The sequence below is a fragment of the Nilaparvata lugens genome, chromosome 2 (genome assembly GCF_014356525.2).
Source record: "Nilaparvata lugens isolate BPH chromosome 2, ASM1435652v1, whole genome shotgun sequence".
Classification (NCBI taxonomy): Eukaryota; Metazoa; Arthropoda; class Insecta; order Hemiptera; family Delphacidae; genus Nilaparvata; species Nilaparvata lugens.
Window position 1 is genome coordinate 63,774,614 of NC_052505.1, and position 14,728 is coordinate 63,789,341.

The 14,728-nt window shown below is 34.6% G+C and overlaps 1 protein-coding gene across 1 annotated transcript in view; it reads left to right on the forward strand.

Moving 5' to 3' along the window:
- Positions 1 to 379: 379 nt before the first annotated feature.
- Positions 380 to 14,728, forward strand: part of LOC111044738 — a 62,207-nt gene continuing 47,858 nt past the window's right edge. The window contains exon 1 of the mRNA XM_039422435.1: positions 380 to 479. Within this exon, the coding sequence (XP_039278369.1) occupies positions 380 to 479 (100 nt within the window). The remainder of the gene's footprint in view (positions 480 to 14,728) is intronic.

Below are 14,728 nucleotides of genomic sequence, written 5' to 3' on the forward strand. Positions count from 1 at the left end.
TTTTATTTGTAAAATTATTTATTTCTTCTATATGGCACACCTGAGCACATTCTCTTCATTTGTAGCCATCCTATTGGTAGATTTGTTTTTCTGACCAGTGATTGGTCATTAACTGGTCATGTGACCTTTTCTTCCCCAAACCTAGCTTCTCAATTTCTGAGAAGAAGGAAGAAAGAGAGGGATTAACTGAGCACGCTAATGGAGAGTCGTTTGTAACTCCTATTTGTTATTTTTTGTCATTTTAAATGTTTCTTTGTTAAATTTATGTAAGAGTGCTGAATTTCAATTAATGTAGAGTTCCCGTAACGTTAGAATTTAATTTGATTACCAAGTCTCAGTTAAAAAGGAATTATTAATTGTTGAAATCGTGAGCCAAATAATGAAGCCTAATGATGCCATGCAGCCTGACGAAAGATGCCAGAAATGCAGTGAACAAATCTTCATGAGTGAGTGCGCGTATATTATGGGCCCATATAAATGTGAGTGATTTATAATATCATTATTTCAAAATCTCTGCGACTCAATTTTCCATAGACAAACTGGTATATCGTTTGTAAAATTTCTGACGTTACACTGTCCAAACTTGAGTCGGGCAACCCTTGGGTGAAAGAACTACATGCTCATCCTTAATGAATTTATAAACTTGAAAGAACTTTTTAAAATTCAAATTATATTGTTTATGGGCTTAACCCTTCATTATCAAATTCATTTATTAATTATTATTGAACAAACAATATTCTTATATGATTTAGTAAATTTAAAAAGTCTTCGACCACAGCACAATCTTTCGGAGGAGACAATAATTCGTCGGTCCCGACTACCAAAAAAGTAGCCTAGTCGTCATCTCTCATCATCATCCCTTTCATCATTACCCACGCACAAGCCTAAGAGCTTATGTGGGCATCACCCTCGATATTATTATTATTATTATTATTACATAGACTATTTCAAATTTCGAGATTGTACGTCCTTCCTTTCGCTACATATCTTCCGTACAGACGTTCACAATTAGAGATAATACTGTTCAGTTGAGTACTGAATAATATTAAATAATACTTCTTTCTTGAAAAGATAGAAATGTGACAGTGATTATCAAGGAGGCCCATCAATTGATGACTTTGAGATGCAAAACTTCGCATTGTAGAATCATATATACCTATAAATATAAAACGATCAAAAATTGGTTCTTTTATTAGCCTACTTTTGTCCGTGGTTGATTTTTCAACATTTTAGACTTGACATCTCATTCAAACATCTATAGAACAAAATAGGTTGAGAACTCACAAAAAAGCTATGCATACAAGAATTTCACATTTATTTCAGTTTTATGTAAACAAAAAAATTGAAGTACAAAATAGCAAAACCGATTAATTAAGTAATTTCAATCACACATTAAGGTGAATCAAAATTCAAAATAATTTCATTGTTGAACATTGGCAAAATATTACAACAACGTCAGTTCACATATCGATATCAACACATAATCAAATCAAATAGATCTTTATTCACATGATGCACATATGAAACAATTATAATGAGAAAATGAGAAGAAAATTCCTTGATAATTAGTTTTCAATAGTATAATTATGAAATTATCACAATAATAAACGACTCAATTGAATAATTGTCCATTCATAATTATAATTAATATAATAATCCATTCAAAATGCTCCTCAAGAAGTGGAATCCTCTAAAGAGTAGCTAAGAATTCAGTCATCCCAGAAAAACCATCATCATGCCCTGAACTAAGTCAACACAAAACTGACTGATCTCATCTGCAGTTGCAAAACTCTGGTCCAAATCACCTGATTTGCGTCCACGGGAATCGATGAAACTCCAAGCAGCCCTACATGGATTTGCAGCCTCTGTTATAATATGAATAGCGCGTTTGCATTTTTCTTAATAATTATCTCAATCTGTGTCGTCGGTATTCTCTTTTCAGCCTATTCGCAAGTTGCACTAGATTATACCTGGTTCCAGACAAATAATGCATTATCAATGATTCTCAAATGAGATATTTGGAAATGATAGTTTATCATATCCAATATCCAATCTCTCATTGGTTAAGCTCCGAACTAATCCTTTACTTGTGAACAGACTCTATTCTGGCCAAGATCGATTGAATTGAGGTTTTGAAATGCCAAAGTAATAAACCAGAACTGCCTGACAGGTGCTTGTTTTCTAATTCAATGTATGATACAACCCCACTTACAGTTTTCGGACCAATTCTACAACTGACCATTTCTACAGTATTTGAATAAAACCGGGATACATGCACCAACTTATTTTATTCATCTTGACAAGGACAGGATTCATAGCATTTTATTTTCCCTGATTTCTATTCAAGATTAATATTGAAGCTGGGATAAATAAACTGGGAATCTATAACGCTCTCCTGATTGATAAATAAGTTCTTTTTCTGAATAAAAAATGAGTAGTAAATATCTATTTGGTGTGTATAAATTTCTTTTGTGAATTTAACATGCGATTGATGAAATCGCTATCCTTCCCCACGTTTATAAACTATTTCTATTCTAATTCATTGTAGTTATGATTGTGACTAGTATAGGTGAAACAATCCACAAACTGAAAATCCTAAATGAATAATTTGGCTTATTATAATTACACATTCATAACATTTGAATAAACATTCCACGTATCGATATAAGCTACTCAGTAGGCTACTGGGATTCAAGAAATTGCACAATTCACAGTGAATCCCAACTCTAAATTCCGGGGTGGTCCTCGACATTGCTGGTAGGTGAGGGAGTACATAGAAACATTTTTTTGGGAACCCCTGGTCTACATTGCTATATTGCGTTTTTGCTATTTGTGCTTATTAAAAAAAAAATAGAGATTCCGGAACTGCTATACAATGAGCTTCCTGATAGTGATAGAGTACCGTACTTCATTTTATGTTTCATTGTTGAGAAACTTTCAGCTACCCAAATCAGATTATTTAATAATATGAACTAGAAGGACTCACTGCTCACACAACCCTGATTCCTCATTCTTTATTTTCTCCAAGAGGAATCATTCTGGAATGCCTTGACTCTTTGAGTAATAGCCTGCGCGGTCACCCTCCCTATATGAGAACTAGTGACTACGATTCTTTTTGAGCGGGGTATGATTACTAAATTTTTTCTCCGGAACAACGTCTTTTCACACGAAGTGATCATGCCATACACGAGTAAAATATTCAATCTAAGGTTCACAAGACAGTTTTTGCAAGGATATTGACAGACACAGAAGGAAATGGCAATATGGAGAGAAACAAAGAGACAAATTTCATTTTTTCTTAGCCTATCCTGATCTTTAGATATAATGTTAGGTTACCAACTTTTTAGTTTTCTGTAAATCAGATAGTGAATTCTCAGAGAAGCCTGTTCGAGAATATCAATTTACTGACGTGCTATTCTTGAATCTTAACAAACCTCCCATTCCCATCATTCTAGCAATAGACCAACTTCAAAGCGGGAAATTCTCGGGAAATTGGGTTTTCAAGAGTCCATGTCTCAGTCACCATTCATTGTGATGAACCTTATTCGGCGTTGAATTCTAGAGAATTTTGTGCTCTTGGAAACGTTTCCGGATTTTTTCACTGTGAATAGTTTTTGAGTTATATGGAAAAATAACAGGTATTTTTTAAGACTGTGAGGTTAGCGAAAAGTATTTTTCCGTGAGGAATCATTTACAGACTACTTGTACCAAATAAGTAAAAAATCAGTACTACAATACATTCTGCAAGCATGTATCCTCGCTCCCTTCTCATGTCTCAAGTGGATGAACAGAAAAATGAACTATGAATTCGCTAAGCTGTGAATCGATGAGACTGAACTAAACAGGAACTAAGCTTCTGATTCATAAATTAACGGCAAATGCCATAGCAAAACCAGTTACTTCGAACAGTGGAGGAGACGATGGGGATTTGCAGGGATATGCAAGTAGCCCGCATTGTATGCTCAATCCGTAAATGAGTTTTGTGTGAGTGTGTATTAGCGATCGTAGCACAACGTGGTGGCAATTTTGGGAACTGGAGTGTATCCCAATTAGGTAGATTACTAACAAAATGGGGAGATTTTTTTTTTATTACGTTTTTACATGGTTTTAAGCATGTAGAAGTGATTTTTACTAAAATTAAGCAGTGACAATACGGGGTCTCCCCTTAGTGTACACACCTCCCCTTAATGTGCCGTATTATACCTTGTTACAACACACCACACACACACACACACACACCACACACACACCACCACACACACACACACACACACACACACACACACCACACACACACACACACACCACACACACACACACACACACACACACACACCACACACACACACACACACACACACACCACACACACACACACACCACACACACACACACACACACACACACACACACACCACACACACACACACACACACACACACACAACACACACACACACACACCACACACACACCACACACACACACACCACACACACACCACCACACACACACACACACACACACACACACACCACACACACACACACACACACACACACACACACACACACCACACCACACACACACACACACACCAACACACACACACACACACACACACACACCACACACACACACACACACACACACACACACACACCACACACACACACACACACACACACACACACACACACACACACACCACACACACACACACACACACACACACACACACACACACACATACACACACACACACACACACACTGTGCCGGGCACTGTCTTTAATTCAGGCCTTTTCCCAAGTTATAATAGTAAATTTAATACGCAGTAGACTAGAGCCATTATTGTAAGTGAGTTAGCGAAATAAATTATTTTCTCTCTCTATTATGAACGGCCATGACTTCGAGTTTCCCATGATAGATATTTAAAAATTGTGGCTCCGAGTCGTCGAGGAATGTAGATTATGGAATTATCTCTAAAACTTAGCCTTCTTGTCGCGACATAAAATGCGATAAGTTGGAAAACAGCAAGCATTGAAATTATAACAAAGTACCGATTTTGCAGTTACTATTTGGTCCAAAGGCTGTAGAAGCCACGCGACGATTGGTCAAATTGATTCCATTCGCCCAATAGGAGACCTGTTTCTAAATACAGTAGTGGGGCGATTCCCCAGCCGACAGACCAGATTACGTTTCGGAGGACACTTTGCTAGGAGCACTACGAGAGTAAAGATGTAGTCATTATGTTTCGCCCTTTTTGGGCAAGTTTATAAGTTTATATAATGTAGGAGCTAGTTTTATTTTTATTAAAGTTTAAATTTACTAGTAGTGCCATGTCCTGAAAGGTTTAATTGTGTTTCTTCATCATGTACGAATAATTGTTTCTTCAAATAACCGCTAAGGTACGTAAAATAAGGTTAAAATATAATTTAGGGAATAATTTAAGTGTTATAAATTGATTGAAACTTCCATAAGAGTATTGAATTAATTAAGCCTGTTATTTTTCAAGTTAATAATATTGATTGAGAATAATCCTTTTGATTTTATTAGTGATGGAAGATAATTATAAATTTTTTTTCTACAGAAGTATAGAGAGTTTTCAGTTACGTTACATTTGAGTTATTGTTCCTGGAGATATATTATCGTAGAGTATTGCTGAAAGTCAGGAAGATAGCCTTTAAATTGAAATGAAACTTTTAAGAATTGTTCATATTGAGTTTATGACATTTTTTTAATTTATATTTTTCAGACTCTGTTTTCTTATGTCATTAAGGCTTTTGAATGATTTAGTAAATTTTTTATGATAGAAATCTTAATAGATGAAGAAGAAAGTTTTTCTTCTCCAGGAAATTAATATTAATGAATGCTCAAATTGTAATACAATTTAAATTATTTTCTATGTGTCTACTAATTTTATTTAATTAAAGGTGAATCTTATAAGGCAAACATTATCTTTCCTTAAAGTGAAATTTTCAATATTTTTTTCTTTTATTGTGTTATAAAGTGTCTTGTTTTATTAGGTGATAAATTCATAATTTCAGTTGATACTAGTTTTTGGACTTGTATTTGTAGGTAAATCAAATCATAAACTCTGGAATGTTCATTTTTAATTAAGGTTCTGAGCAGTTTTGGGCGAATGCCCGTTATTTACACTTGGATTCCGTCCTATAGTTCATAAATAATAAATAAAATAAATGTTGGCTAGCGCACAAGTTTCCAACAATACTAGCCGAGCTACTATATGAAAAATTGCATTTGATTTCGCAATCCAAACGAAAAATATCATATAAGTTAACATCATAATTAATGAAGTATTCATTTTCTAAACGCATTATATTAATTTATTACGGATGTTTTCATAAAGGTTACATTGTATTTCAATGACACTCTGGCAAGTAAATTTGTTTTAAATCTGTTAAATTTTGAGAATGAAATCAGAACGTCAAGATAAAATCTAAATTAAATAACAGAATAAACTCCTGTTTTAGCTTTTGATGAATTGTAGGAAGAGTTAGAAATTAATGCTGTAATACATTTATTTACAGCGGTTCATGTGTGTCCCCAAACCAACTTCTTGTACTACCACCCCTTTGGTTCCGCAACTTTATGTAAAACCGCTTCAAGACACCCGTTCAGACGACAGGTCTAGGGACGTAAGAGGACGTCGCCGTCAAGCCAAATTCAACCGGTAAAAGCTCACCGCCAAAACAAGGTACTGTAACCCCGACGATAAAGCAACGTACAAACCAACGAAAGTGCAGTGTAGTGAAACAAAGGTTCATTCGAGAATGTCAATAAAAAGTGGGGATTCAAAATTATTATGAAATGGGTTATATGGGTTACTATCGACGAAATTTGGGTTCAACGGGTTTTTTCTTTCTTGAGTAATTTCATGTTGAAATTGATTGGTTATTTTATGACTGATCTTGTTTGGTTTTGTGACGTATTGCTATCTAAACGGGGATAGTAATGCGCCCCCGAATCAGATGAAGAATGTCAACAAAGTAACATGATATTGTTGTTTCTGTTGTTCGATTTTAGCTGCCAATGTTTATTGAAACTGTTTGTATTTTTCAATTATTTCAAATTGTAGTGATTTTCTATAGTATAAACCTATTAAATCAGGCATGGCAAGATTAATTGAAGTTTTCTTGACTCTAGCCCGTTCACCTGCATGAATTAGGTATAGACTCAGGTATTTTCTAGATGTGTCGGCCTATTTCTAAATTCTAAATTTTATTCAAAATTATCTTCTCTAGGCACACAACTGCGCCGACTCTGCTGTCTAGAGATATTTAAATCTCTGGAATTCAAATTTGCTAAAAAATTAAATTTTTCATAACTTACTCTAATAATACTAGATCAATTTTTCTGAGTCTATACTTAATAATTCATTCTGTGAACGTGTTAACTGTCAATATTTTGGGTTTGGAGTTGAATGAATAATTTATTGTTGCTACTCTAATTTTTCTGAAGTTTAAATAATTGTAGATGAAACAGGAAAGTTATTCAGTTATGTTAAATCCATTAAAATGAAAATCTTTTGAAGTGCTTAAAGATAAAGTCAGGTATTATTGAAGCTTAAGTTGAAAGTATTCTGAAACTTCATATTGAAATTGATCATTAAGAAATTAAAGGTTTAACGTTAGAATAAAAATTAGTAGAAGAAACTAGCATAGGTGAAAAACAACTGATTCTAGTGCTGAATAAATTTTTGCATTCTGTAATTCCGTGAATGATGATAGAAATTATTGTAATGTCAACGTACGTATTCTGGTCTCACGTCTGGTAGTTGAATATCATTATTGTAGTAGTGAAAGTGAATATTGAGATTTTAAAGGTCAACCCAAGTAAATTAGGAAAATTCGGAAATTATTATGGGAGAATGTTTGAGGAAAATAGGAATTTTTTTTGATAAGTTTAGGTTGATCGAAGGTAATCAGAGAATAAATAGGAAACTGTTTTATTAGTTATTGTTGATATGTAGTTTTGAAAAGTTGATGAGTAGTTTTGGCCTTGAGATGTTTAAACTAAATAATTGGGTATTGTAGATTAAAGTTGAAACGATAATCAAATCCTTGGGAATTTGTATGAAAATAAGTTGATTGAGATGAGGTTGTTAAGTCCCTTTATCAGTAATGTTTATTCTCGAAAAGGTGAATCAGTTTTATTATTGGAGATATTTTTTTTAGGTGTGATTTTTGCGGTAGGCATGCGTAGTGATAGTGTAAAGATCCGTTGTGTTGATGACGATTCCTGTAGACTGTGGGGATTTTCTTTTGTTTGTTTAGTTGAGACTCAAGATTTAGAGGAGGACAAGGGGATGTCCTGCCTATGTGTGTTGTTGTTGAATTTAGGTAATCGGCGCGAGTGTAGGTCCGTGTCCAGAGAGAACGGAGCACTGCCCGAAAGTTGTCCATGTAACAAATCAAGGAATTTAGCTGTGACTAACCTTGCAAATTTGTACGGTGGAATTGTATAATTTTAGCGAAAGGCACCGAAGATGGTGTGAGCTAAGATTTAATTGTATCTAGTAAACGGTCTGGTTCATTCGAGAGTTATGGGGCTCGTCAGTAGAATAACGTAAACCGAAATCTAGAATATTTAGTGAGTCTTCGTAGTGATTGTAAGGAAAACAATCAGAATAAGGCAGTTTAGGGAAGCCCAGTCAAAAGGTTCGTTAATGTTTGGTAGGAAAGTCAGCCGCAAAAACACAAGTAATAATTAGTAAAAAAAAAGGGGTATTATTGAGTTTAAAGTTGCTTAGAAATTTGGTATGGTAACGGAAATTGAAGGTTTTAGACAATGAATATTTAAAGTGATTAGTTAAGGTATACAAATAAAATAACAGAGAAACTTTTTCGAGTACCTAGGTAATGTTAAAATGATTATCAGTGAAAGTAGAAATAAATATTGGAACACTAATTGGGTTAAATTAAAATAAAATTAACAGTAAAATTCTTCTAGTTGAATTTGAAATGAAAAGGGAAAAATCTTTTGAGTTAAGCATGAGTTTAAATTATTCTGTAGTTGAGAGTTGAAAGGTTGATTAAAAATTTAAATGGGGATATAAAGTAGAAATAGGTAGGAAAATTCGTGTCAAAAGGAAATAGAATTTTGTTGGGAAAACTAAATTGAGGTAATTAACAGTAGTAGGACCCTTTAGAGATAAGTAGTCAAAAAGTATTAATAAATAAAAAAAAATAGGAAAATCTTTAATGAAATGATCATTTTTTTTAATGATGAATAGTAAAATTGCAATCAAGTTTTCCATGTGAATAAGTTGGGATATTTTGAGATCTAGTAGAGTAATTGAAACTAGTTGGATATGAAGTTTATTGTTGAGAAATATGTGAGGCTCCAGTAAGGTTGGAAATGTCAGTGAACTTGGGAATCAGTAATAGTGTAATAGTAGTCTATTAATGTGTTAATGTATTGGTAAATTTCATAATGTTGGTAATCAGAAGGCAAGCAGCAGCAGTTCATCAATGCTAAGTTAGAGCTGAACTTTAATATTATTAAATCATGCCTTGAGAATTACTCTTCCAGTGTTTTGAGAAAATGTCACGTACTTTGAGTTTGAGATAAATAACCATGATCGCTGTCGAGTAAATTTATCTAGTTGAAGTTGTAGGCAGTGAGAAAATGACAATACTCTAGTGAGAAGCGAAATACAGAATTATTATTGTAGATTAAAGCCTGGCACCCGATATCATAGTTTTGTTTTGACTAGCGTTCTGTGGTAAAAGTTTCCTACTGGAATATTATAATGAAAAGTGTTTTTCTCATGATTGTAGAATGCAAAATCACGCTTGAGTCATGTTGGAAAATATCCGAAACAGATCAGAGAAAAATAGGAAACAGATCAGTCTATTGAAGACAAGATTTTTGTCGTGAGTTATAATTGGATAAGTTTTTGTGGAGTATGGCGCCACTCTATAGCCTTGTCTCTATACACTCAACGAGATGATTCCTAATGAATGAGAAGGAGAAAAGAGAAAAGGAGTTATGATAAAGATATTTACCGTATTTGTTATAAGGATTCATTACGGGTTCATGAAGGGTTTATTAGTCAAAGATTTTGTTACGTGACAATATAATGTATATAGAAGAAATTCCGGAATGTAAATAACTTGCGCAACTAGATTAGTCATTAAATTATGTTATTAACTTCGTAATATTAAATATATTTAGGTAGGTGAATTAGGTTTAATTTTATTTCTTTGATCGGCTGCATACTCGTGGTAAATGATTGTACAGTTTTCCCACGGTAGTAGGTAATTGATTGTTTGGTAAATCGGGTGATGATCAATTTTTGAAGTCATCAACAGTCATAATACTATGTATGTAAATGATGTCTCTAATAATAATAATAATAATAATAAGTTATTTAGCATAAGACGATTTATCATAATATTCTATACTATACCCATTTTCAATAGCTTAATACTCATCCATTCATAGTTAAGAATTATACATTCACATAGTTAGGAGTTAGTACATATAGATAAAATACATTCCCATTCATAAAATAATAAGAATAATGTCTAAGGCCTCATATTTTATATTCTATTCGCTTTATATTTCATATTATTTTGTTGAAATCCCTATTCTTTATTAGTTTACCTTCCATGATTAATACAATTATAATCTTATCATAGGTTTATTCAGTTTAACTGCTTCCGTTTTAGTTCAACACACACACACACACACACACACACACACACACACACACACACACACACACACACACACACACACACACACACACACACACACACACACACACACACACACACACACACACACCACACACACACACACACACACACACATTCAGACCAATACTCAAAAACCACATTTTTGTAGACTCAGGGGAGCTTGAAACGTATAGAAATTTACAAATTGGGGTACCTTAATTTTTTCGGAAAGCAATATTTTCCTTACCTATGGAAATGGGGCAAGTAAAGTGAAAACGCCCAATTAAACACAAGATTTCGTTGCAGAGTCGTCAAAAAGAGCTCATTTTTATGTCTTCAATAGTTATAATCAGTCATTTAAGTAATGGGCCCGACGTCGTGCTGTTAAATCCAATATCTACACTCGCCAAATGCATTTTAGAGGTTGTGATAGCTTTTTTTGAATGATGTTTATAAAAGTCATCTGTAATATTATCGCTAAATATGGTGAAAAATCTCGCCAAAAGCCAAGATTCGCCATATGGTTTATCAATTTCATGTGAGGTCTTTCAGGTCTGTTCACAGTAATGTCGATCGAAACTTTCCCCGATGTCAATACATTGGTTGGATAGAAGCATGTACGGAAATGTACGGAAAAAAGTGAATAGAGCTGCAGTGTGACATATGTGCGATGCTAATTCCAGATATGGGCTTCGACAAACGACTGTGCAACGACCAACCATTTATTTCAGTGATTTTAAACTATGTCTCACATGTTTGATTTTATGTAACGACTCTGCAACCGGGCAGCAAGTAGACTCCAACTATTTCTCTCTAATTACAGCAACACCTATTCTATTTTATCTCCCTGAGCTTAGTGAGCGAATCCGAATGCTATTGTCTACTAGGCAATCAAGTTCGATATAGAAGACCAGGAGCTGATGAAAAAGGTAGGTTGCAGGCGACTGACGGAAAATTTCGGCCGTTAAGCGGGGTACATGCGGCGGCAGCGGTCGTTAGGCAGGGTACAAGCAGCGGCAGCGGCCGTTAAGCTTGGTACAAGAAGCGGCGGCGGCCGTTAAGCATGGTACAAGCAGCGGCAGCGGCCGTTAAGCATGGTACAAGCAGCGGCAGCGGCCGTTAAGCAGGGTACATGCAGCGGCAGCGGTCGATAAGCAGGGTACAAGCAGCGGCAGCGGCCGTTAAGCAGGGTACAAGCAGCGGCACCGCTGCAGGCGCCAAACATGCAAACTGAATTACAGGCCGCAGATGCATTGCCATGTCAACATCAGCGTTATCACCCTTCTACTGAAATAATAGTACGCCTCTATTTTTCTATTGCTCCAGTTTTTTTACGTACAGACGTTTCTGTAGTAATCAGCATAATGAGATTCTGTGCAAATTGTATTTGCTTATGCATATGTTGTATTAAGCTGCGTACACATACTCGTGCTTCCAACCCGCACCGAGCACGCCCCTCCCTCGTACCGCCCACGTACCACCATCGCACAGCAATCGCTCCGCCTCCGCTCTCTACTCGCACCGATCATGAACGTTACGGAAGATGGTAGATCTTCTCGCGTTCCCCGGTCGAACCATTGTTGCTCGCCGGTCGATCATCAATCGCTCTGCTGGAGTGACGTTCGGTCTTGGAGCGGAACGAAAGTCTGTACGCACCTTTAGCCTGGCCACAGTCATGCTGAAGTGCATCAGTGATGCAAGTTTGAGATAAAAATGTAATGAATGCACTCTCTGCTGTTTATTATTATTATTCATGAGTTGGACAGATTGAAGGTGATTTGCAAAAACTTTCTGTAGGCTCAACCCAATTAACGCTTTTTATTCAATTAAAATACCGGTCCATGATACTAGCAAACTCATTATTTTAATGAATTTGAGAAACATGCGATGACATGATTACTACCTAGTGCAAGTCTATTTACATGTTAGTGAGAATTTTAGTGTAAGACTAAAACTGTGTGCAAATTGATGGTAACTACTCAACTAGAGAAATATTCGAAAGTTAATATTTTCCCATATAAAACCGAAATTCTCATTTATGTTCGATTTGTTGGATTATATGAATAATATTTCCTGTGAATCTTATTCCAATACTCAAAATATTACCGTTTGAATGCCTCACCTTGTAGAAGGAAGAAAGCTAGCTGAAATTCTCATATCAACTTGACCGTTCAGTTCGTACTCTAACAGTGACTGAGAAGGAACAACCACTATATGAGAATGGGAATACTTTATTTTTGAACATAGGATGAGAGTTGAAATACTTATAAGGGTACGAACAGAACGATTAGGTTGATATTTGACTTTCAGTTCAGGTCGCGCTCGCGATCAAAATAGTTATTTGTGCAACTAGTGCGCAAAGTGCCACTTTGCTGCACCAAAAGAAACGTTTACGCACGAGCCGTAGGCGAGTGCGGAATGATGGTTTCTTGAGTGCAGCAAAGAAACTTTGCGCACATATTGCACATTAAATTTTTCCTACAGTTACCATAGAATGTGAAAAGTCAGTAATAGACGGTGAACATGTCCTATACCAAATAAAATGTTTGTTTATGTAAATCTTTAGTATTTTTAATGCTGATAATGAATATTGCAACCATTCCACAACAGAATTGTTCCAAATTCAGTCTAAATGATAATAGAATGAATATTATAAAGTTATATGAGATTCAATTATAATAATACTTCATCTACAAGAAGTCATCAGAAAGTGTAGAAAAGGCCATATCACTTGTCTGGATATGTTTTTGAGCCTTTAATGAGCCTCACAAACGTTATACTTCACCCGTGACTAACAGTTTAATATTCTTTTATCCGAAAACACAAAAGTTTTGCAGCAAAACTTTGCTTATACTTATACGGTGCCCATTAATTTGTTTTATTGATTAATTTTTCTATGTGATCAAAGCTGTAAGCTTATGTTTTAACTTTTCTATTAATGTAAATAAATAAATAAGCTAATATGCCAAGGACTGATTAAGGATTAGGCTAGTGATCAGCCCTCAGGACAGACTTAAGTCTAACCTGACCATTCTATGAAATTTTCATGTGTACTATCTATTCCAGTTCCAAATATTTATTTATTTATTTATTTATTTATTTATTCATATGCAAATACAATTCAGGTAAAAACAACAGGCATTTGCCCAAAACTGTTTCAAACCTTAATTTAGAATACACAGTCTAAAGGTTATGCTAATTACGTAACTTAAATGATAATATATCCTCAAGTTTGAGTCTGAATGATATATTATACTCTATATCAGTGTAAAAATATAGTTTCAGCTTGTTTTATTCTTTGTAAATACAGGAATAAACTTGTCAATAATTAGACCTTTCTGCTTTTCTGGCCAAGCGCTCAGTAGCCTACCGCATGTAACTTAGGTATATGCCCAAGTAAGGTTATACTGCATTCTTTAAAATGTGATTAAATTATATAGACAGTACATTTACCTGAAATGCTGAACTTCAATCATTCAAGTCACTGTTGAGTAAACAGGATATTATTGTAAATCCAGTGTTTTTGATTACGGTATTCAATAACATCTATTCTGTATTCTGTTTCTTATTCATCAACGGCATTCATTGGAGTTGTTCTACGAAAATGTGAATAGAGATTTTACGGGGAGTTGAAGAAATGAATAAATTTTTTTGAAGTGTAAATATTTATGTTTCAAACCTAATGGATAGATTATTGTTTTGAAAATATAACAATCACAGCTTTAGTATCACTAACACGAGTAACCTAAACACAAAAGTAAATAAAGATATGAAAATACTTGATTCCTTGATCATAAAAATGGTCGATAAATGTTTCCAATGTATTCCAGTTAAAAACATAGGCATCTCACACATAAAAAATCGTTCATGATAACTTGAATAGAAATAAAATACTGATATTGAATACTATCAAAACTTCTTGTTTATTTACTGTTCATTATCCAATATCTCACGGTAATGATCAGCTGTTTTACAAAAATTTCCAGCCATCAAAATATTCAGGTTTACCAACATTTCTTTT